This window comes from Stylophora pistillata, chromosome 2 (assembly GCF_964205215.1).
Source record: "Stylophora pistillata chromosome 2, jaStyPist1.2, whole genome shotgun sequence".
Taxonomy (NCBI): domain Eukaryota; kingdom Metazoa; phylum Cnidaria; class Anthozoa; order Scleractinia; family Pocilloporidae; genus Stylophora; species Stylophora pistillata.
In genome coordinates, this window is record NC_142520.1 from 58,395,635 (window position 1) to 58,419,959 (window position 24,325).

General features: G+C 37.5%; 3 protein-coding genes and 1 pseudogene across 9 annotated transcripts in view; 2 read left to right on the forward strand and 2 right to left on the reverse strand.

Annotated features, from left to right (window-relative positions):
• On the reverse strand, positions 1–12,828 carry LOC111327807 (glutamate receptor 4). Of its 2 annotated transcripts, none has more exons than XM_022932090.2 (16): positions 12,644–12,828; positions 9,011–9,104; positions 8,722–8,856; positions 7,938–8,177; positions 7,600–7,805; positions 7,282–7,335; positions 7,002–7,124; positions 6,760–6,891; positions 6,311–6,415; positions 5,793–5,912; positions 4,182–4,376; positions 3,171–3,531; positions 1,979–2,341; positions 1,453–1,623; positions 734–902; positions 1–330 (listed from the first exon to the last, which is right to left on the reverse strand). In XM_022932090.2, exons 2-16 carry the CDS (start codon positions 9,093–9,095, stop codon positions 288–290), a joined length of 2,502 nt encoding a protein of 833 aa, XP_022787825.2. In that variant the 5' UTR covers positions 9,096–9,104; positions 12,644–12,828; the 3' UTR covers positions 1–287. The 2 variants fall into 2 exon arrangements, with proteins under 2 accessions (XP_022787825.2, XP_088604999.1); XM_088748873.1 differs by having other exon boundaries at positions 1,453–1,617; positions 12,644–12,827.
• LOC148740617 (uncharacterized) overlaps positions 1–24,325 on the forward strand; it is a 1,045,961-nt pseudogene that overhangs the window by 804,216 nt on the left and 217,420 nt on the right.
• Positions 9,764–22,349, forward strand: LOC111327788 (glutamate receptor 2). Of its 4 annotated transcripts, XM_088748875.1 has the most exons (17): positions 9,764–9,849; positions 13,622–13,691; positions 14,783–14,879; positions 15,022–15,153; positions 15,795–16,034; positions 16,184–16,380; positions 16,809–16,859; positions 17,111–17,218; positions 17,549–17,680; positions 17,797–17,901; positions 18,149–18,268; positions 18,753–18,944; positions 19,553–19,913; positions 20,266–20,628; positions 20,793–20,963; positions 21,140–21,281; positions 21,538–22,349. In XM_088748875.1, the coding sequence occupies exons 3-17, from the start codon at positions 14,792–14,794 to the stop codon at positions 21,599–21,601; spliced, it is 2,466 nt and encodes an 821-aa protein (XP_088605001.1). In that variant the 5' UTR covers positions 9,764–9,849; positions 13,622–13,691; positions 14,783–14,791; the 3' UTR covers positions 21,602–22,349. The 4 variants fall into 4 exon arrangements, with proteins under 4 accessions (XP_088605001.1, XP_088605002.1, XP_088605000.1 ...); XM_088748876.1 differs by lacking the exons at positions 9,764–9,849; positions 13,622–13,691 and having other exon boundaries at positions 13,758–14,879; positions 20,383–20,628; XM_088748874.1 differs by lacking the exons at positions 9,764–9,849; positions 13,622–13,691 and having other exon boundaries at positions 13,764–14,879.
• The window catches only part of LOC111327742 (glutamate receptor ionotropic, kainate 3), a 9,846-nt gene continuing 7,858 nt past the window's right edge, over positions 22,338–24,325 (reverse strand). For all 3 annotated transcript variants that reach the window (XM_022931987.2, XM_022931985.2, XM_022931986.2), the window contains 2 exons: positions 23,138–23,285; positions 22,338–22,940 (listed from right to left, as the gene is read on the reverse strand). In XM_022931987.2, coding sequence (XP_022787722.1) covers positions 22,898–22,940; positions 23,138–23,285 — 191 coding nt within the window. In that variant the 3' untranslated portion in view covers positions 22,338–22,897. The remainder of the gene's footprint in view (positions 22,941–23,137; positions 23,286–24,325) is intronic.

Here is a 24,325-nt window from a genome sequence, read left to right on the forward strand (position 1 = left end):
TAAAGCGATATCATTCATTTATAGTTATGATGCCAACAAGGCACATGATTACATTTGACTGGAGGTAACGTGAAACGTAGATGCGATACCGGTCGTTTCCACTTCTTACTCAAGGTATTCTATTTTCAATGCTAGGTTTACTGCTTCCTTTCAACTTTCGCAACAATATGTTGTGACATAATACATTTATGGGAACCGTAGTCGGATGTTATTTCATTGATTTTCAAATTATGGAATGCATGCACGAAAGTAGAATGATGCAAACATAAATAAAAGTGGCCTGGCAATCAGTCATCTGCCGGGCGGACTTGAATAGAGTTAGTCTTTGACCTGGATAAGAAACAACAAAAAGTGTTACAATACTCAATCAACACATCATGAAATTTTGCATCAGTTATTTTTTTTCCTTTCTACCTTTTCTTCTATGCTCTTTTTTTGTTCCGTTCTTATTCTATTCTGCGATTTCAGTCTTTCAATTACAGAGGAATTATTCTTAGAGGCGTCTTCGAAAACATAGTCATCTGAAAAGGTTTCATGGCAACCATTTGAATCAGCGGATACTACTTACAAATCGATATTTTTACAAACTTAACTTTACCATTATTGTTTTCCTTGATTGATTATGAAATACAGACAATACTTCTGCTCAAGTAAAAGTGAATCAGCGATCAAGGAAAAGATTGTCTTTTTTTTATTGCGTGAATGGATAAGCCAACTACTTAAATACAATTACCTTTGCCATTTCCTGGACCTTGTGGTTTCTTTCGACAATACTATTTGTTTACTTCTCTTGCTCCAGAAGATCTCTACCAACAGCGTCAGAAATGCAACCACGATACCAACGCCAAGGACAACATAAACTCCCAGCATGCTCAGTAAGCCGATACGCTTACGAGACAAAGCTTCAGAAAAATGGGAAATTGATAAGAAAGTTATGAGATTTTTTATGAAGTTTGGTCAGTGATATATGCTATTATCAACATCGTGGGTTGAATGCAAGGTTTACTCGCGAGCTCCATAGCTTTGAAGGAATTTTTAAAATGCTCAAATTTTAAAAAAGATACTGATAAAGCAAGGCAAAAAATTCGTATTCATTCCCACTGCCAACGATAGTGCTGCTCTTCTCTTAGTGCTAGTCATGCATTATCTATACCCTTAAGGAACAGATCCTTATTAAGAAAATATACATGTTTAATATGAGATTATGGCGAAGACTAAGGGATGATTACTCCCCACCTGTTTCTTGAAGGAAGTTTTAAAATGCTCAAATTTTAAAAAAGATATAAAGCAAGACAAAAGGTTCATATTCATTCCCACTGCCAACGATAGTGCTGTTCCTGTCTAAGTGCGAGTCATGCATTATCGATACCCTTAATGAACAGATCCTTATTAAGAAAATATACATGTTTGATATGAGATTATGGTGAAGATTCAGAGATGATTACTCCCCACCTGTTTCTTGTTCCTCAGGACATCCATTTTCGGTATCCCACCATTTTCGTTTCAGTGTTTCCAGGAAGTTATTCTCGTGCAGATGTAAAATGGCCAAAGTGAAATAGGCAGTGTGCGGATCATTCGCTTGTAAGGCCAACGAAAGTCCTTTAGCTGTTGTCAAACCTGGAACTTGTAAAAATGTGTCTGTGAGATGTAACAAATGTATTATGGTACCGTTGGATGAAAAATAATTCAATATTTCAGTGAAACGAGCATAGCTGCACTAGAATCTTTGCAGCCCAGTCTGAGGACTTCTCTGAACTGTGAAACTTTCCTCGATGTCACCTTTTACCAACGGGTCGGACAATAAAAAAAAGAGGTTCATCCAGATCATTGGATGAGAAATTGTGGTGAGAAGCAAACCTTACTCCAGACCCACGACACATGGTCATGTACTAATTAAAAAGATCGACTTAAATCAAAGGAAACAAGCTAAAATTCCAATATGAGTAACAGTTTGATAATATTATCTTGTATTATTTACCAACTGTTAGATCACATGGTGGTTGATTCGCGACATGACGGAGTCCTGGCCCATCTGCAATAAACACGTATTCTTCTCTTTCTCGCACAAGCTGAGCAGCCTGTTCATAGCTCTTTATCACGTCATCTGCCGCTTTTATTCGGTTCCAGATCGTTTGATATGTATCGTATTTACTTCTTCTGAATGCTTCATAGGTACTTGACGACTGCACCACTCCTACTTGGTATGAAGATTTAACGATATCTTTTAGATTATTAATCGGACTTTCTGCGTTTTTTACCGTAAAGAAGGCGGCGAGGTTGGCCGTGTATGTTGAAACAGATATCAGGATGGTGAACCAATAGCAGCCAGCGAGAATGCGACCTAAGAGAAACCAAGCTATTATTAAAATATCCTATAAAAGCTTTTCGATGAAGCCTACAGTTAAAATTTTAACAAGAGTAGGTGACAGGACATTACTCCCTGTGAGAATACAGCCCCGTGTAAGATCTATATACAATCGCCCACGCTGATGGGGTGAGGAATTTGAACCTAAGGCCAGAACCGTTAAAGTGACCTCCCAACGGTGAGGGCAAGCTTTGTCAATTCCGAGACTTTTCACAGGGATAGGCGGCCTATTATTCTATTTCTTTTTACATCAGCCCTAAACGAGGAATAGGCACATAGAAGAAACATCTTTAAATAAATAAAATAAATATAAATTTCGTGGTGTTCAGGGTATTAGTAACGAACTTACTGCGTTCTTCTTTTATTTGATTCATTCGAGATAAAGTACATCGGGGAAATAGATGCGAGATAAACGATTATAAATCGTAAATCATACAAAAAAACAAACCCAAAAGTGAGGTAAGTTTGTTTTATTCAAACCTGACTCACAAGCTTAACCCTCAGTTTAACTCGCAAGATCTGATTGTGAATTCTCTCCTCTAGCTGCTACACATTTTCTTGTAAATTGGTTGTGAGAATTTGGTGTTAGGTCAGGATAAGAACTTGATAAGGTTGAGTACTCTCATTACCTGTTTGCTGTTTGCTGTTTGCTGGATAATGTATGGAAGTTATAGGGAAAGGTTTCATGTTAATCACTTCTGGGAGTTAAGAGGTTAAAATTGAGAATGTATTCATTGATTCACATATCTATATAGAGGCTCATTGCGTTAACTTGAGATTCGCGGGCAGCAACTAGACACCTTACCTGATAAGCTACGGGGCGAGTAGTCGGCTCCTTGCTGCAACATGCAAGATAAAGCAAACCACACACTATTGGAGAAACTAAATTCCTCTGCTGTTCCCCGACCATTTTCATCTTTGTACCCATAAGGACTGAGGTAATTTATAAAAAACACAGCAAAGGAGATGATAACTAGGCTGGCGAGAGTTGCAAACCAGACGTGACTGTCAAAAGGATTCATGAACTGCAGTAAGTCAACTTTTCCATTCGACAATGTCTTCTTCAGCAACATTTCTTCTGTGTAGAACATGTAAGGAACTGTGAAGTCAACAACTGTCTCTCGATGCTCAGTAATGGTGAGATCTGCCACTGCCATATCAGCATGCTTTGTAGCAAAGTAATGAAACAGAACGCAAGGTGATCAAGGAATTATTTTTTATTAAAGAGAAGACAGAGCAAGTGCATGGTTATTTTATAAAGAACCAAAAACATGATGATATGAGATAATTTGGCATTATCAACCGTGTTCATAATGTAAATTGGCCACCGTAAAGAATTCCTTACGGTAGCGTTTCGGACGTTCACACTTTATCACACCGAAAGGCGGGGGTAAACGGTCGAAACGACACCTTTAGAAGATCATTATAGTGTCCAATTTACACTACCAACTTAGTTGATAAAAGCAAATTATCTTGCTAGACCCCCCCCCCCCATCTCCCCACTGACGCAAAACCATAGTTTCTTGAGAAAATAACCCCTTCATTCATCTAGCATGAAAATATAGTTACATCCTAATCTTAACAGTCATTGAACCAAGTGTTATAGCCCTACGCGCCAGAAAGTTAAGCTGGAAGATTTTAGTTTGACGGTCACAAGCCATGTTGAAATTGAGCGTTCCCGCTTACCACTCTAACTATCGATTATATTTACCAGATTGAGAACGGACACCTAGAGAAAGGATTATTCCACCTCACAAAGTACATTTTTGTCATTCTCAGCGCAGATACAATAAAAGCAGTGACCCTGAAACCAAACCTTGTACAACAGCTCGCCAATGATCCCATTCCATGTTCCATTGTCAGTTTCGGCGCCATAAAACCCATCCGGAGTAAAATAGATTTCGTAGGTAAACTTGAGATTCCTCGCCAGTTCGTTGAGCAAATCAATGCAATATCCTGTATACACAACCTCGCCATTTTCCTCTGTCCTGCTCATCATAAACGGGGCAGCCTGTTTTCATTTGATTTTAGAACGACTTTTTTTTAGTTTCAAAAACACAAATAAGGGAGAAACTTAAGGGTGATAAGTAGACGGGGATACCGTTCTGTTTAACTTGATGCCATTACAAATCAAAGGAAACTGTGAATAAGTCATGGATAAATTACATTTGAATGAGTTTTGAAGATAATTAAAATCCAATGGGTAACTTCCTGGATACAATTGAAACTACTTGGTATTGCTTTAAACTGCTGGGGTGATGTTGGGTGAATGGTCAGAATTCACATTTTAGCTATCGGTCAGTACAAAATACAGGCTGCAAACCGAGTACGAAATGCAGACTAGGCACAAAATGCAGACTGCAGATGGCAGATTAGGTACAGAATGCAGACTCGAAATTTTGCAAACTGTTATTTCGTCTGATACATGATAACATATGTCATCTTACAACTTACCCAGTGTCACGCAATCGCCTTTTAGCAATCACTTTCATGATCATTTGCACTATTTCGGAATATTCCTTTCCTGTTTCCTTGCATATTTTGTTTTTAGCAAAGTGGCCACCGAATTCGGGTTTTAAAAAAGCGGCCACAATCGTTCTCAAATAGAATTTCAAGCCTTCGTATAGTCTCCTCATTTCGCGCGCGAGATGACAGTATTGAAAAAAAGACAGCTTTTGTATGTGGTACAAACTCTCCACCTTTTAAACCGATATGTGTATATTTTCATTTTGTTGACAAAAATGTGGACTTAGACGAAAACTGTTCCTTTGACTTAATATTTTTTTAACGTTCAGGGGTGTACACACAATGACTTTCACAAATTAATGTATGCGTAGTCATCAAACAGATGAGGGGCAAAACTATCAGAAAAGAAATTAATTGGCCAGTCACGAAAACAACGCTTCACTTTCCCTACAAAAATTACTCATTTTAGCCATATATAACGATATAAACACTGACGGCTTGCATTGAGAAGAATGAAGGCTTGAAATTGTATTTAAGAACGATTGTGACCTGGACGCTTTGTTCAAAACAAAACATACCCGGGAACGGCGAGGAATATTCCACAATAATGCAAATGTTGGCGAAAGATGATCGCGGAAAAGCGATGGCATTAAGCGTCTTCACTCTTAGTTACACCTTTAGTCTTTCAAAGAGCTTTGACTCAGTTACACATGTGCTAACTGCGACGGGGATTTTCGTTAAAATCGAAACTCCTCCGAAGAGAGGTCGAGTTAAATTTTAACGTCGCAGCATTATTTCGGAAATGTGATAGAGGCGTTCCCGTATAATTTCGGAAGATCGCTATCAATTGGTCTGCCATTGCATATTCTGCCCCATTCTAACAGTCGTTTCTGCGCTTCGCGTACCCACGACTAAAGAGGAGTTTCTCTAATGAACATGGATATGTAACAGCACTGACTACCTTTATAACTACAATCCTGAACCTTCTCCCTTCCAAACTTCCTGCTCTTGGTGGTGTCACCAGGTTTTGCGAGATATTTCCAAATATGACAGCTTTCTCGGCTGAATTCCATGTGCCTACCTAAAGTAGCAAAAGAATAATACAATAGAAAAGGACTGATCGTGAAAGACATAGCAGCGACTCTACCGCTGATGTATACTTAAGAAAAGCTCATGTAGAGACATGACTCCCTCTATCCTTCGAAGAAAATGCAATTAGATGTAAAGCATGACCGGGATTTTGAAGATTCTCAATTCATCGAAGAGGGTGACTTTTTTGTTCTTCAATATTTTCTTCCGAGTTTGTTTGGCAACAAAGCCGGGCGAGTGCAGAGTCCGAAAAGCTTTTCCGGACCGGCTCACGTCAACCTGTGCGGCCCTACGTATATACACACATCAGCTTTCACTGTGGCTTTCTCTGAGATTGCAGTATTTAGGGTGATACAGTATGATACTATATGAAAATAAACAATAATTTACCTTTTTGAAACAGTTACTCCGGAGATTTAAAATTTCGAGGTTGATTCCTATTCGTTTTCCATAAGCATCAAAATGAACGGGGCCTGTTAAACCATTTATACCAACCTGTGATAAACAGCAAGCAATCAGCACAGTAAATGTTTTCCTTTTTTTTTTTTCATTTTTGTGTTGCGGTGACACAAACAGCATATACATTAATTTCAATACTATCTACTAAATATTTTTGTGATCGCACAAGTTGAGATTTCGCTTCAGTTTAAACATATTTGTCCATCTAAAACCAGACTTAAGCGAATGGTGGGGACGCGTAGAATTTCATTTATTTTTGTGTGGTGAGGCAAAAGTGTTCCATTTTCTCTTTGACTATTGACTTATCGAAGAATTAGAAGAAATGTAAGTCAAATCGAGGATGAAATTGAAGCTGAAGTTTACGTTAGTTTACTGCTCACCTCTTTCATGCAAAGTAAGATCGCTTCCCTATCCTCTGCATGCACTGCGGATCCGTTGATTGATGAACAACTTTCATTGTTGACTGCCCGGCTTATGACTCGAACTGCATCATGAGAAACAGCAAGTAGATCCTAAGGAATCAATTAGTTCCGACATTTATTCAATGACATTGTATCCATTTGCTTCATATAGCAATAAGCAGATTTACAACAGCTTAGCAAACAATGCCCTTTGAGCAGACCTTGTTGGTATCACCATGGATGTGTAACAGGTTTTCTAATTCTTCTGATGCTGGGGTCTGATTATATGGTAACTTCACTGCTAAGACAATATTGGACGGGTGGGAAGTTAAATTCAATGGAACCTTCAGTAAAGAGTAAAAAATAAAAATTAGTTTCACTAGCTGACTGGTCACAATCATGATACTAAATATTTAGAACGGTTTCACAAAAATTAAGTACAAACTGGCTTAAAGAAACGGCATCTTATTGAACCTATTCCAAAAGAGCACAGTGACTGACCTCTCTTTGTAGAATCCATTTATAAATCATTCTATCTTTATGTGGGCAAGGCGTCTGACATGAAATTTAAAAGAAAACATCTTTGGCATATACTGGGTGGTAATTACAAAGGCAACTGTAGAATTGAATCATTAGGAGGACCCTTCGAGGGAGATAGTGAACTATCAAATCGCGAAATGAACTTCTTTCCTTAAGGCACAGTCAAAACGGGCGAGCAAGGTTTGAAACTAGGATAGCGTTAGCTTGCCCGTATTTATGACTTAAATTCGGTGTACATCCATGATAAATAACTCTTACTCAATTGACTCATTTCATTACCTGATTTAACATAGATTCCATATTGTCCTTGTCGACGTAAAGGAGAATAACTTCAGCTTTATAGAATCTTATTTCGTCCATCGTTCGTAGTAGTGCTGTCCCTGAGTCTTCATTTTCGCTTGGTTGGGAAAATTTTACGAGATTCACTGCCAGCTTTGATCCTCTAGAAAGGGTGCGAAAGTACCCAGCTTCGAGAAAGCTTTCATCTGAGACAAGTATATGATAGAAGTAGTTCAGAAAGTTGACCTCTTAATTATCATGGAAGGACATCCAAAATGGCAATTTTTATTTACAATCTTTTAACAGGATCTCAATTTTAGTTGCTAGAGGACAATTACCTTTGAACACAAGCACCACGCTTCGCCATCCAAATGTATTTAATAGGTCGAATGTGGCATGCGCGTAGTCTTTGTATCCTACTGACATTTGAATCGCTCTGTCACATTGTTTAAAGGATCCTCCATTGCCATGGAGACGAATAAGAGGAATGTTCGTGACTGTAGACAATGCGCATACGCGCGAGTGGCTGTCACTTCCATCAATAAGTACAATCACATTATGTTGGAGAAACGCTGCGGCTGTAATGAAAGAAACCATGTCAATAGCTGGACACCTTGAAAATAACATCATCGATTCAGCTGCAGCTATAATGAAAGAAAACTTGTCAGTAGTTGCACTCCTTGAAAATTACATCAGAATCACTAATGACAGCAGAATATAAAGCCTAACGTTTTTGTCTCAATTGGGTGTTTATTAGAGAAATCTTATTCTTACTTATCTTATTTGTTTTCTCTCTAAAACAACCAATGACTTGCACAGGACCCGATTATCAGTTGATTTACGCGTCAATACAATAATCACCTCCACTCAAATCCGAGTGCAGTTTATAGGAAATTGACTCGGCAAATGGAAATGTCAGAGGAACAACAACTCCCTCTTTGGAACATAAATGTTCAGTTTTCACTGCAGAGAGATGAGTCGTGACTTGGGATGCTTTATCCATTACCTCAGTAACTGATTCAATATTGATGATATCGTTTGCTAGGGTGAGCTCATTAGCATGAAACGCTTAGAAAGCAGTTGTACCGTAAAAGCTCCTAATCATCCACATTTATAATTTACCTTGACCAAAAAGGTTGCTGCTTTTTGAAATGTTGTATTTTTTCAAGACCAGTGAGATATTGCTCAAACTCGATATCTTATTACTGGCGGTGTCTAAAACTGCTTCAAATTCTTCAGGATCTTCACCGATAAAACCTGCAAGAGAATGAATAACATTTTAAGGCCTTTTCCAAAGTCCAATAATTGCTCAAATACATTCTGCTTCATGAGTTAAACTGAAATTGTTCACAATCATGGCATAACTTTTTCTTTCAATACGACAGAAAAAAATTTTTATCTTATGACTCACCGCAGGTAAAAATCTTGTCTGTGGAGCATACTTCTTGAATAGTGGAGACAATTACCAATGCGAAGAAAAATTTTCTTTTTTCCATGCTTAGTTTCTGAGACAAAATTACAATAATTTATTTAATACCAGTCATGTTTGTAGCCATTGTTTAGTGCTTGTTAAACAACGTCTTTGATGCTCATAAGTGTTTTTACCGCAGCGTTTTAAAATGCTAATGCAGTTCATTAACTTCCACTTTTCCAAGCCAACCAGAAAATATTTAGATTATACACACCAAAACAATCATGAAAAGACCGGAGTCTTCGATAAGGTCTTTGTCATAAACAGGAAGAAATTAACAAATGGTAAACACCACAGCGTACACTATTGAGTTATGGATGCACGCGGGAGGTTGCTAAGCACGAAAGAAGCGTAAGAGTCGCTCGAGGCGATAGCCGAGAGCGACTCTAGCTTCTTGAGTGCTTAGCAAACCTCCCAAGTGCATCCATAACTCAATAGTGTACGCTGTAGTGTTTACCATTTGTTTTATAACATAACATTGATACATTGTAGCTAAAGAGTTCCCTTTTATTTAACAAATCTTACGCGACCAGAAAAAAAACAAGCGCGCGCGGAAAAATAGTCTTTGCATTTGCTCACGTCAGCAGCGTACACCCATGGGCAAATGGGGGACGCTAAATTGACCAATCAGAGCGTGCGCTTTACTTCGGTTATGTTATAAATAAAATTATGCGCTAATGAGTACGGGTAGTGAAACTATCAGTTATGAGCTTATTGATGAATGATGAAAACCTCACAGTTAAAGAGGGGAGATAAAGATTAGTCTACGAGATATCCAGGTAAGAATCGTTCATGCTGTTATTTTGTTAAGGTTTGTAAATTATTCGCACGACTGTAATGATAAAATATTGAAGTCTTTAGAGTAATCATCTCACAAATGACTGTGAGCTCAACAACAAGACTTAAATGGAAAGATGGCAACAAATAGATCAAATACAACATTTAAAGCTTTCACAACTGAATTTTTATCTACCTAACGCCTAAAGCGAATTCGCTTTGGCCCATTCCATTGGTCCAATATCACACACTTTATCGTTGAATAAACTAATAATTCCGTTTTACGAGAAATAGATTATCGAACACTCATAATGCAGTAAATGGTTTGAACCCGGGGGTAACATGTGAAGGTGTAGTCTGATCGTCCGGGTGAGTGTAGTCCTGAGAAGGACTGTTGTCGGTGGTAGTGACTGACGTTTCGACAACCTGTGCGGAAGTCATCATCAGAGTCAAGTGAATATTCACTTGACTCTGATGATGACTTCCGCACAGGTTGTCGAAACGTCAGTCACTACCACCGACAACAGTCCTTCTCAGGACTACACTCACCCGGACGATCAGACTACACCTTCACGAACACTCATACTTTCTGTAAAAAATAAACCTTCCTTTCTGCTTACAACTATCATGACGTAGGTGCTGCAAACGTTAATGAGATGTATAAAGGGGGTAAGTTTCTATTCAAACTGTGGTGCTGCGTCGTTGGGGGTAACAAGGTAATTTGGTAATATCAACTAGGTTGAAATTGTAAATTGGCTACCGTAAAGAGTTAAAAAGCTGACGTTTCGAGCGTTTGCTTCGACCAAGGGCTAACGCTCGAAACGTCAGCCTTTTAACTCTTTACGGTGACCAATTTACAATTTCAACTTAGCTGATATTACCAAATTACCTTAATGAGATATACTCAGCATTTTAACATCTTATTCACATATTGTAAGTTGAGGCTTCACATATATCTTCGATATTTCTGGAAGTTCGTTATAAGTGGAACTTACAACATCTTGTCAAGTAGCCGATCTCAGATGAATTGTAAGTATATATGTAAGAAACAGATCGTTATCTACAAGTTTTTGTTTATTTGCACGCTTTTTTCTAACCTTTTTTTTTTCATCATCAAATCTGACTATTATTCTATTTTTTCCTGGTTGTTGTCGATTTCCATACCTTTCAGGGTTAGGGTTAGCCTTGAAATTAACGACAGGTTCAAACAGCCAAGAAACCATCACTTTCATTCTCATTATAGACTGTTTTGTATGTAAGTCCTCTTTGATATGTTCTCATTATATGCAAAAGCTATGTAAAGGAAAATTACTTAAGTGATCTGTACACCCATTGAGAACTTAACAAATGCTTTGTATTTTATTGTGACCATTGTAACTCCGTCATAGCCGAGAGTATCACAATAAGTCACAAATTTAACTCAAATGATTTGTTTTGAAAGAATCCCCAAAACTTGAGTTTTATTTTCATCCGCCCAAAGCTAACCTCTAAGAGTATTTTGTCTCAATCGCCAATTTAGGAACAGGATATCCTGAACGAAATGTTTTTAAATGAGCCGTTCGTCTCCTTGGAAACTATAAGTACCACTTCTGCTTGCATGCATTTACACTGGTCTCTTCGACTTCAATGTAAGCTTTTTTGAAAAACCTAAAATAGCAACAGCAGGAAGATAACCACATCTAATCCGAGAGTCGAGGATTTACAGCCGAAAAAAAGGAAGTATACAAATGGTTTTCTTATCATCATTGCAAATGTGCTCATCATTGATGCACTGGATGGTTATTCTAGATGTCAAGTGCAGATAAATTACTTCTTTTGGTGTATGAGCGAATTAAGATGTCAGTGTTATTGAACCGTTCAGAACTCTGCAGAAGAATATTTTCTATTTGTTGTTTTTATTGATGAGTTTATCCCTTTTTCAGACGGTTTTTTTAGGTGTTTACTAAATACATATATCTTTCAATATTTTTTCAGTTAATAGCATTTTGACACTTTTGAAACTGAACTGACTTGTGCTGACTGAATCTGTCTTAGCCACATAACGTTAAGGGTTTAAAAAGTTATGTCAAATAAGTTTAGACCCTGATGAGGCAAACCGCGGAATGTAATGAGCTTTTGGAATTCCCTTTCTATGACGAATTGCAATCAAAAAGAGAAAAAGATGAAAAAAAAATCATTAATTGAGTTCTTGAGGAAACGTAAGTGTTTGTATATTTATGCAACAATACAATAAACTGCTGCCTCGTGGTAAAACAGGCTTTGGCACACAGTGGATTTATGGCTTATCTGCAATTGTATTTGAATTAATAAATAATCACTTGAAAAGCAATTGTAATGAGCTCCAAACCGGAACAAGGAAATTTGCATAATGATGAGAAAATTCAATCCAAAAATTCTATGAAACATGTTTCTGATGCTTAGTACTACACTTTTTGTTTTACAGAATGACTGATATAAGTCAAGAAATTAAAAATTTTTCTCTGTTTATGGGATTTGTAGGAAATAAGTGCAAAGTAAATATAGGTTTTGAGGGCATCCAAATATAATGCGTATTGTATTTGAAAAGCTGTTAATTTTATCATTTCTTTAGTTTATATGCTTTGTCTTTCTCAGATCCGGATGATTATGCAACACTATAACGAGTTAGGTTAGCCTCCTGTTTCTCGGTTTTAACTCATTTACCATGGTGTTACAAAAATACCAACCAAAAACTGAACGAATTCTTTGTAGAATCATGATATTTGCAACAAATCTAAATTACAACATCCGTTAAGGTTAACGAATAATCAAAACTACCTTTTTTCAAGCTGGATCCTTGCAATTGGAATCTGAGGAGGTTTTTTGAGTTAATAGATCCATTGTAGGGAATTTAAAATTCCTACCTACGTGTTCATGAAGTATCTGCTTGTTTCTGGCATATCACAAGGATTTCTCTCACCCTCTGCATGTAGGGTTCACTTATTTCAATTTCCACCCATATTTCAATTACAAACTCTCTTAGGAGGCCCGCTGACAACTCTGAGCGGTCAAATGAATTAATTTGTGCATACTTATACCACATACCGCTGAGCAACCAATTACCAAATGAAATGATAAATATTTAACAAGTGTCATTTAATTGTAAACAGATTTCACAGGAAGCTATCAAATAGCTATTTTTTCATTTTTGCTATGGGAATATAAGTATAACAAATCATGTATAAATTTTTGAAAGTTCTCATTCAATAAACTATATGAATTTTTATGCATAAAGGATTAAGTCATGGTATATGATTATTTTTGGTGAATCCTACTTGTAGACGTAGTCAAAATAATGTTTACTTGCCATCTCTGTTGTCGAAATTGGTTAACAGAAGTATATTTGCAAAATGTCAGTTTTGTAAAGTGTTTGATACATGTCAATAGAAAAGAAATGTAATTTTGTTTCTAGAATTCGACGACGTACATTATGAAAGCTATTCCGAGGAGTCCTTCAAATTTCAAGAAAAACTGAGATTGAAATTTATGTCACTGCGTGGTAACATTTTGATATGGCGTTTAAACAATATGTTAACTTATATCCTGTGAGCAGGTATTTTTCCAAACTCTCATTGTTAAAAATTTGAAATGCTAAATAGAAAAGAACTTGACCAAGGCTTATTATAACGCAGTTGTTAAGATGAATTGGCTCTGTGCCTTGAAATTAGTGGGTGGTACATTCAACTTGAAAGAACTCATAATTCAAGGGAAAGAACTCACAATTCAAGGGATCTAACAACAGTTGTTTCCCTACAGTGATACCTACAAGAGAAGTTTCCAGATCACGGAAACACTTATATTCGAACATGATCCAGTAAGAAAACGGGTAAGTTATACTAACAAAAATTATTTTTAAGTAGTATGAAATTAACTTAAGGCAGCTACATGCTAGTGCGTATTATACAAGTGCTAGTTTATGATTTAAATAGCATTTCCACTTAATATGTTTAGTCGTGCATTGCCTTCATTACCTTTCTATTTACAGATTCGATACCTTTAACTGATGAAAGGAACTGTCCTTGTAAAATCAACAGAAAAACAATTTGAGTGAGGGATAACAAGACTATTAGAATTGATTGTGTTTTACCAAACGATAATATTTTAAAGCTAGTCGTTTGCTGAGGAAATGTAACAGTTATTATGAATCTCAGTTGCTGTGATAAGTAAATTCTAAACAACTCGAATTTAGGCCGGTCCTCCCTTCGTTGCCTTAATTGTCACTGAAATTGAATAAAAAGATTCGTATTGAAGTGTTCAGAAAGAAATTGCTTCCGACGTAATCAGGGTCTCTGTCAGTCTAAAATGGAATACATAACTCATATGATCAGTTTTCCTTTTCGATATCGATTAACTTATTCTTAAAATGTTTGTGTTACACTAGCTCATGAAAGCCCGAGAATCGGTGCAACCAAAGTAAGTTAAGGACGATGTCTTTCTCAGGTTATTTGCTTATATTAGCAGGCAACTAAGACGAACTGGTCTCTTAAAACGCCTCCTGGTTAGCTCAATTGCTAGAGCGCCGGACTGTTGTGCGGGAGGTCGAGGGTTCAAGCCCCGGTCGGACCAAAACTCAGGGCCTTAGATAACTGAGGAGAATGTGCTACCTTTCTATAATATCAAGAAATTGATAGATATTCTAGCCTTCTCGGATAAGGACGAATAAACCGTAGGTCCCGTCTCCTGCAGGGTTAGGGGTAGGAGACGTTAATTTCCCACGCACGAGATTAATGTGTGGTGGATGTCTTCCTCTGGGATGGGATGGGTGGGCATATCTGCTGAAGATGGGCTGTATTGCCCTTTGCAGATTAGATGCCATATAGGACGTGTCACAGTAGTTGATAAATGTAAATGTACCACCAAAATGTTCGTAGAAACGAATCTTTATCTTATTAATCTACGCCAATGTACTTTCTCCAGGGTAATGAGATGGAAAGAACAGCCATTTGTATGGTGTTGGTTTTTTTTCTCCCATTCGCACTGAGGCTATCCGCGGCACTTAGAAAATTTACATGCGGTAAGCAAAAAAAAGGAGAGCCTGTATCTATCCGAAAACCACATACTTTCTTATGTTTACTTTTGAGAAAAGTAATTCAATTCAAGTTTCTTTTATTTTTGTCTTCCTTTCTCACTTTCTTTCTTTCTTTTTCTTAATTCAGGTTTTGTAAATGGGTACTCCGGAGAGTTCGACACTTTGACTTTGGCTGGAAACCAAATAAACAAATTTAGCAATGTATCAGTAATCTTCAAACAGTTTAATATCTCAGACAGGAAAAACTTATTTACTAAAGGTGATGTTGTCCCTTAGATAAAGTATTGTGGAGCAATAACTGTAACAAATCATCTTTTGCTGAAGAGGTTAGAATCCATTCTCTGACAAAAAAAAAGTGTACTAAATGCATAAAATTTATTTGTGTACGATCTTTGCAGTAAAGAGCACTATTTAAGCAATAGAGAAAATCAGACCTGAAAAAAAAAAGGCCTGTACGAGATTCGAACCACTGACCTCTGCGATACTGCGAGGATCGTGCACAAATACGTTTCTATAACCGCAGTTCAGATATATGAACTTCATATATTCGTTGTGTTTAAACGCATAAAATTATATGCAACTTTTGGCCGTACGTAAAGCCCCAGATACAAGTTTCTACTTCAAAACAAAAACAAGCAACAAAACTTTCAAAACCTAAAACTCAAATTTGAAGTGTCTCTCAAGATGACCTCGTCAACTTCAATACCAAGTCGTAGCCTCTGAATATGATGACCTATGATTGGCTAATCAATCAACTCACGCACGCCCGCCAGCCGCGTGACTGCAAAACTTTTGGCTCAAGGTAATGCTGTTGTTACATCGTGGTAATTTTGTTTAACCCCCTTATCTAGCAACTGAACTTTTCCATGTGTAATAACAGAAAGCTTCTTTTTATCATAGCTTTATTACTTCGTGATGAAAACGTTATTGCACTCGTCGAGGGAAGTCAAGATAAGATCTCCGCATGCGGACTGTCTACAGTGACTGGAATTCCGCTTATTCGTTTCCATGGTGACAATGAACTCTCTGATCAGTGTGAAAAAGTCATTCAGATGTCAGCTGGATACAAAGACCTCGCAACTGCCACACTAGATCTAATAAAAAAGTTTCACTGGAAAAGCATTGGAGTTTTATTTGATGGTAAGCAAAAAAATTGTCTAACGAGGTGACTGACATAAGACAGACGAACCTCTCAGTATTTTCAAACTTTCTTTCGTTTGTCCTTATTACATTTTTAACCATGAGTACATGTACACACGTACAAATATTAACCTTCTTGTTTGTTTCAGAGGATCACTCCTACCAAGCGGCTTTTTTCATCGCCATAACTAAGAGATTAAATCTCGCCGTGAATTTGATTCATTTTTCCACGGAAGGCGACAATGAAGATGCAGTTCTTAAAGCTATGGCTGAAGTTTACGGCCTGGAAGCAGAAGTTGTTTTACTTTACATAAAAAAAGAAAAAATTGAGATTATACTAAATCAGGTGCTATTTTAATTTTACAATCTTTCGCTTCTATGCGCCATATCTATGAACGTTTTATCTCTGATTGTAAATACTTTTGGAATACTTAGAAGTGACACTTCGTTGCTTACCCTCTAATTAATGAATATTTTTTAACGATAAAGATCACTCAAAGAACATTCGAAGAATTCTTTGCTTCACAGCTTATTTATCTTACTATTGAATCTTATGTCAGCTGTGCATTTTTCCTTCATCCAAGTATAAGTTAGTGCATGTCGTTGTTATTCAAATGTTCACATTGATAATACACACTGATGATGGCAAACAGCCGAAAACGTTTGGTTCAAACATTTTAAAATCTTTTCCTAATCTTTTAGCCTTGTATATAGAATACACTTTACTAAGCGAACATTATGGACACGATTATATACTCATTTTTATTTTCTCAGCAGAAAACTTGTCAATTCACAGATGGGTACAAGTGGATACTTCAAGGAGAGGTTTGGCAGTGAGCACATAATTCGCTACGCGGCAATTGAGGAAGTGGAAATGTTCTCTCGTAAAAATCAAAAGGAAATTTTCTGACGTTCCTATTTAGACTAAGAAGAAATAGTTCAACTATAAATTTCCACTTAGGATACTTCAAGCTCTGCTCTATTAACTATGGCTCTGCTCATATTATACTATGAATCCCTTTTTTACTGTTTTGGCTGTTTTTTTCTTTAATTTTGCTATTATTTGTGGATTTCAGATACCATTACATCTGACCTCCGACGGGAATAACATTGTCTTTGTAATGAAACTTGCCACTGGCCATGAAGAGGACAATGTCGTCAAAGGCAATAATACTGACAGCAGGGTGAGTGAGGCAAATCAGGGAGCCACATTACGAATACAACTAATTAACCAACTTCTCAAGGTTTTTCAATGGTCTTAAAGACACCGTACTGTTCAGATTTTTCAGCACTTTCGCAACCCGGATGCAAGCTTAATTAGCCGTACACCAAATAAAAACTTGATTCAAGGAATGCGTCTAACCCTTTGATAATTCTTTCATGTAATTGGTGACCGTTCTCACTGAAACGAATCGTCAATCTAGTCATAAAATTAGTTAAATAGTTTCACTTTTCAATATTTCCTTTGAGTTCGTCCTTTATTACTTACGTCATGGTGTCTATTTTGCCTTTAGGACCTAGCTGCAGTTTTTCAGGACACAACCCAAATTATTCATCACGCTCTACGCAGCGAACAATGTTTGTCAATAAATGGTTCCTCCCCTGGTCTTAGCGAAGCAGATAAAATGTTGACTTGCTTGAAAACCGTAAGCTATGTGATATATGATCCCTTTTGTCATTTCTACCATCATAAATAAGATCGTAATTTTATTTTTTTATTTAATATTTCGATTTCGTGTCTTTGTATTTTAACTGCAAACAGGTCAAACTAGAAGGCAAAACAGGACCTGTTTGCTTTGACGATTATGGGGTGAGAAGAAAAACTCAGTTAGAAATTTTAAATCTTCAAAATGATTCATTGATAAGGGTAAGTAATATCAATATAATATTGATAGTCATCGCGATCAAACTAGATTTCCTAAAAATAGTATTAGCGTTGAAACTTCATACTATAGAGGAATACGTGGTAAACTTGAAAGTGAACTTTTTATCTACTACCATGAATTTTCTTTAAAATGATTGATTTGAGTGAGTGTAACGAGGATGAAATCCTTATCTCTTTGATCAATTTATGTAGAGCCATCTTGAAATGATAAAAGATATCTCATCTTCAGATAGGGACATGGAATTCATCACACGGTGCCGTGGTTTTTGGGAATGTACTACGTAATAATGGAAGCCCTTTACCCGGAGGGAGACTGGAAGGGAGAAAGCTTAGAATCGTTGTCGTAGAGGTACGTATATCTATGACAAAGTCTATCTCAGCTTTGTTCACAGATCAATTCTGTCTCTGTGGCTTTTAACTGTAAAATCTGCCATACCGAGACCTGAGAGACCTCAGCGTAATGGTGAATAACGTGTTCTTCATTGTAAACGATAGATAGAAACAACGAAGAAAGAAAGTAAAGAAGTAACGTAGAACGTTGTAAAATACACTGACGCAAAGTAAGAAAAGAGTATAGGGAGAAATGGACTTTGAAGAAATGAAAGCCCTTTTATGGTTGATAACTGCTGAAAGCTACGATTCAAAAATAGCAGAGACACTTAATGCGTTACGCTGCAAAAAACTCCAACACTGGCTGAGAAAAGGAATGCGGATATAAATGAATGGGTCGGGTAAATAGTAGTTATACTCAAAACTCAGTGAAATTAGTTGCACAAGAAGGAATAGAAATGTGTTTGATCTAACAGTATCTGCTTTGTATAATTTTGAAACAGAATGCACCGTTTATAGTGAAAAATGAGGACGGCGACTTTCCATATTATGAGGGGTACTGCATCGACCTTCTCGATGAACTGGCCAAAAGACTCAAGTTTACCTATGAGATGTACTCCTCCCCTGACGGGATGTACGGTGCCGAGTTGGAGAATGGAACATGGAACGGTATGGTTGGCGAGTTAGTTGGCAAGGTAATTTTCTGACCTCTGCAGCCCAATATTTTTCAAATACGCCACTGCTAAATGTACGTTGAAATTATTTCTCGTTCCCTGTTATGTGGCGCACACCACCAGAACACACAATTACATGAGATAAGCAATATTTTGACCTACGGATGAAATATAATTAAGAAAATAATCCTTCAAGGTTTGATGCAATTGTAGAAATTGCATAAAAAAAAGCCCCACAACAGTCCAGCAACGCTGGAATTTGAAGCCTTGTCTCCTGGACTGTTCACTGGTTTTGTCTAAGAGTATTGATATAATGATGATCTTTCCTTGATTCTGACCTCTCGACCTTAAATGAAGTTCTAGAGGGCATGCTCTAACAACCAACAGGTCATAACGGATAACGGATAATCTTTATTTGTGCTCGCATTCATACTTGCTCTGAGCAAAAAAGTTACAAAATTGAAAGAGATTATTAGAAATAAAATAGGAGTACTAGCAGCCTGGAATAACCATAAGGGCAAGCGGAGCCAGGCAGCTCTCTTTAATTAACACAAATAGCAAAAGTGAATACAGAGGTCATCTCAAATTAAGATTTCAAAAAATGATGATCAAATCATTTGTCTTGAAAGCGTGCTGACATCGCTGTTGCGTCTCTTACGGTTACTGAAAGTCGAGAGAAAGTTGTGGACTTCAGCGTTCCTTTCATGTATTACTCAAGAGAAATACTGATCAAGAAATCACCTCCCGGTGGAAAAATTGACATGCTTCAGTTCATGAATCCTTTTGACATTCAAGTCTGGTTTGCTACTCTTGCCAGTCTGGTCGTCATCTCTGTTGCTGTGTTTGTGATTAATTACTTCAGTCCTTATGGGTACAAAGATAAAAATGGCCGAGGAACATCAGAGGAGTTTAATTTCTTTAACAGTGTGTGGTTTGCTTTGGCCTGCATGCTGCAGCAAGGAGCAGACAACACGCCGAAAAGCTCATCAGGTGAAGGCTTACATTCTAAAAACCACCAGTGGTAATAAAAAGTTACGCAAGCTAAGTGAGGAGGGTCGATCTGGCATTTTTGTCAGGAATCCATTATGTTAAAAGAAATTAAAAGGGGTGTTTGGGTTCAACATGACTCTTCATGAGAGCATTACAGCTCGATTTTTGGGGCACCTTGATGAAATAAAGTTTGTGAACCAATGCTTTTCTAACAAAAGATCGTCTTTATGGGACCGAGTCCATACGAGCTTGTTCAGATAGTAAACAGACTTGCACTGTCATATTCCTATGCATGAGAAGATCTCTTATTGTATCTTCATCATAACAATCCTTTTATGCTGAATATCCATAGGTCGGATTCTGAGTGGGTGCTACTGGTTCTGCATACTTATTATGATCTCAACATACACTGCCAACCTTGCTGCTTTTCTTGCTGTGAAAGATAATGATAATCCGATTAATAATCTAGAGGACATCGTAAGCTCCAGTTATCAAGTAGCCGTGATTGAGTCAGGAAGTACTTATGAGGCATTCAGGACAAGTCAGTATGGAACACATAAAAAGATTTGGAAACGAATGGTAGCAGCGGGTAGTTTTGTCCAGAGTACAGCTGAAGGAATTCAAATGGTGCGAGAGAGAGACCAGTTTGTGTTTATTTCTGATGGGCCTGTTCTTAAACACGCCGCACAACAGCCGCCTTGTGACGTCACTACAGGTCAGTAGGAGATGAGAAGTTGAAATAATTTTTCTGTAGCCCATGTTAACGAGCTGCCACCCTTTGATCACGTCCCGCCAAATCCTAACGCCCTCCACCAATTGACAAATTCCTAAGTTTAAATTTTTACAGACGATGTGACCTTTCTTTTGTTTTGGTCTCAGTTCCAGGCCTGAGCACTGCCCTGGGACTTGCGTTTGCGTTTCAAGCAAATAGTACAGATGTTGATGACGTCACACTTGCTATTCTTCACCTTCACGAAAACGAATTCCTTGACAATTTAAAAAGACAATGGTGGGAATACAAAAATGGATGTCTTAAAAAGCAGGATACGAGTAAGGATTTCAATTCTATCTGCATGAGATTAGCTCTAGTAATTGGTTCTTAGGTTTTAGCCCAGTAAGTTTTCACCAATCCTATACGCCATCCATATATCCTCATTTTTTACCTTATTTAACGAAGTACTTGAAACTCCTTGCGTGATATGAAGAATACGTTTTTTTTCTTTCAGCTTTCACTCGAAAGCGGATTGATCTCAGAAGCATGCTGGGAGTGTATGTTGTCATGGGTGTCGGAGTAGCTTTAGCATTAACGGCGCTGAGTGCGGAGATCTTTTGGAGGAGAATGAGGGAATGCAAGATAAAAACCCAGAGGTCGGTCAATGATACTAGACTGAATAAAACAACTCTCTGCGTGGCATTAGAGGTGTCTGAATGAAATCAACTATATATGCATGATGCACTTGAGGATTTAACGAGAACATAAGAAATTAATCATTTTGTGGTCGGCACTGAAAATTTAGCTGTTTAATTTTTTTGACATCTTACTCTTCTTGGTAAAAAACGAAATTCTTCTCTTCGATAAGTAAAAGTTTATAAGACATTGCCTTCCTCTTTTTTCCTTTTCCAGGCCAAAAGATCGTTCCATAGAAGTCTACCAAAACACATATGTTGATTTCCTGAAAACAGCCTAAGCCGACCAATCAAAGCCCGTACCTGACTTCACTTTTAAGGATAGTTGGCTGAATAAGCAAACCAGGAAACTCTCTCTCATTCAATACTGGATAAATGAACTATTTCAAGGCAAGGATCGAGACAAGGATGTGATGTCATCAAAGCATTCAACCAAGTGTGCCTCACTACCCGACCTCCCTGGGCACCAAGGTGTTTTTTTTTTTTTTTTTTTCTTTTCCAGTTTCGTCTTGTTTTTCGCGCAAATTGTTTTCCACGTTATATTGATTTTTGTTGCTGTCCCAGAATTACAGTCAGTGCTAATGAAAAAAAAAAGAGAATTCTGCAGAGATGTGTGGAAGGGGATCTGAATTACGAGTTCTGGGGCTATTTTTGGGAATTCAAGATCTAAATCACTTCACGAAGTTTGTCATGGAATGACTTGTCACCCGGCCACTGTAAAACGCACGGACAGTCTACGGTTATCATTTCTCAGTATACGTTTGAATTCTTGGGCTTAACTTTCGTCAAATTGTGGATCATTGTCCAAAAAACCTACGTAAGAATATGTTAGCAGATTCAGAGGACATACTTTTTTACTATATGTGCGTCACCATTCTTTCAAGTTGAATTGGGCTAATTTTTGTGCGAACTTTTGACACTGTCATGAAAAGTTGTAAAGATGAAATAAAATTTGGAGAAATAGCTATAGGGTCAATTTTTTAGACGAAAACAATAGAAATAAATACGAAGAGCCGGTTTTAAAGAGTGCTTTTAGCTGTCTTTATTGTTCGTTTTTATCTGTCGTGATCTCATAGCTTGCGAAGTGTAGATTTGTTTTTTTTTTTGTTTTGTCTAGTTTTTCTTTTGTTTGTTTGTTTTTCAATTTATATTGGTGACCATAGGTTCCACCTAGCCAAAACCTCACTATTGAGATATTACGTAATAGCGTTCCTAGATCTCGACAGATAAACTTCAAACTGGACTCATAGTACAAATCTTAGAGAACTGACAAAACTATGTACAAAGTAGGGTGACACTAGAATGGACAGAGATCGAAACGTCAGGTTTTCAGACATCACAGCGACCGTGACAATCTACGTCAACTTTATGTTGAGCTAACCTTTGGATCCAAACTCCTGATTTGAATTTCGATGAAAGTTTTTTTTCCCTCCCCACCCACCTTACTTTTTTGCTTTTCGAAGATTTATGATAAGAATAACTTTCATTCAAAGTAGAACCAACGACAAAAATCATCCACGTATTCTTATAGACGGAGTAAGAAGGTGCGTAACAAAACATGTGGACAATTACGTTATCTAAGGGGGTCCTGGGCGAATTTTCACTGAACGAAGCTTTGTCCTGTGGAAATAATCAAAGAAAAATGTAATTATAAAAGTAGATTATTTTTCAAAACATAAAATACACTGTAACTTGAGCATCCTAGTCATCCTCCTAGCTTATCTTTGCTGCAACCATTATCAATCACACAGGCAAACGTAACTTCAGGATAAATATCGACTACGAGTTCATAAGTCCAAGAATGATTCCCTGCAAACCTTTGCAGCTTGTCTACCAGCGCTTGTTTAGCTTTTCTTTTCCAGTAATGTTCCACCGCAAGCGTCATGAATGCTATTATCATTCCAACGGCCAAAACAATGTACACACCCAGCATACTCATTAGACCGATTCGCTTTCGGGACAAAGCTGAAATAAAAACAAAAAAGACATGTTTGTACAGATGTCATGTCCTTATTGACTGAGTTGGCTGGTGGGCTGGACTAAAAAAATAGCACAGTGGGGTCAGAACCTTGACCCGTCAGCTTTCATTGTGACTTTCTACACGATTGCACGCGCGGCGCCGTCCAGATTAAATTCTTATTATCTCTAACACGCGCAATGCTAACGCTGTAAATTGTTTCATACGACAAAAATCAAAATTCAGTCTCATTAAATACTATAAACACTAGACGCTTGTTACGACAGCTTAGGGATCGAGGAGTACTGATGAACACTTCTCGCATCGAAGTTAACCATGACGTCACAGATAATACTACTCATTAATTCAATTTATGACGTTACAAATGATTATATTAAGCCAAGAGTTTTGCCGCTAGAATTATGAACTCCTAGCGTTATTGCTCCAATTTATTTGAGACGTTAGAAATCGAAACAAGCTATGGTGGAAGTGGCTCCGAGGAGGTCCATTATGTCGCTTACCACCGAAAGATCAAAAAGACAACGAAGACCTACGATAGATTCCCAGTTTACAACCAAATCTGTTATGGAAGAATCGTTGATATGTTTAATGTGCAGTACAGAACAACTGGAGATAAAAGACGAGGACACTACACATGGCAAAGCCGAGATCTACAATTTGTGTACAGAACACGGCTACGACCGACATAAACAGGAAAAAGAGTATTTCTGCTTTCTCTGCTATGAAAAACAAAGTTGCGAAAAGGAAGAAGAAAAAACAAATCTTAAACGGCGAAATACCTCGGTGGAAGGGAGTTTTCACGAGGTCGAAGGATCGTTGAAGAAAATCAAAATCTGTTGTGACACACAAGCTCCGAACAAAACGGGGACAGGTTAATCATAGTGTCTATGCTGACAATGCACTGAGAGCTATTTCATGATCATCCGACATGTGCCTGCTTATTTGACGGAAATGGGCTGTAGCCGCTCATCATGGAGGCAACAAATCATTTAAATGACTTACTACAGGCAGCTGAGGAAAGTACTAT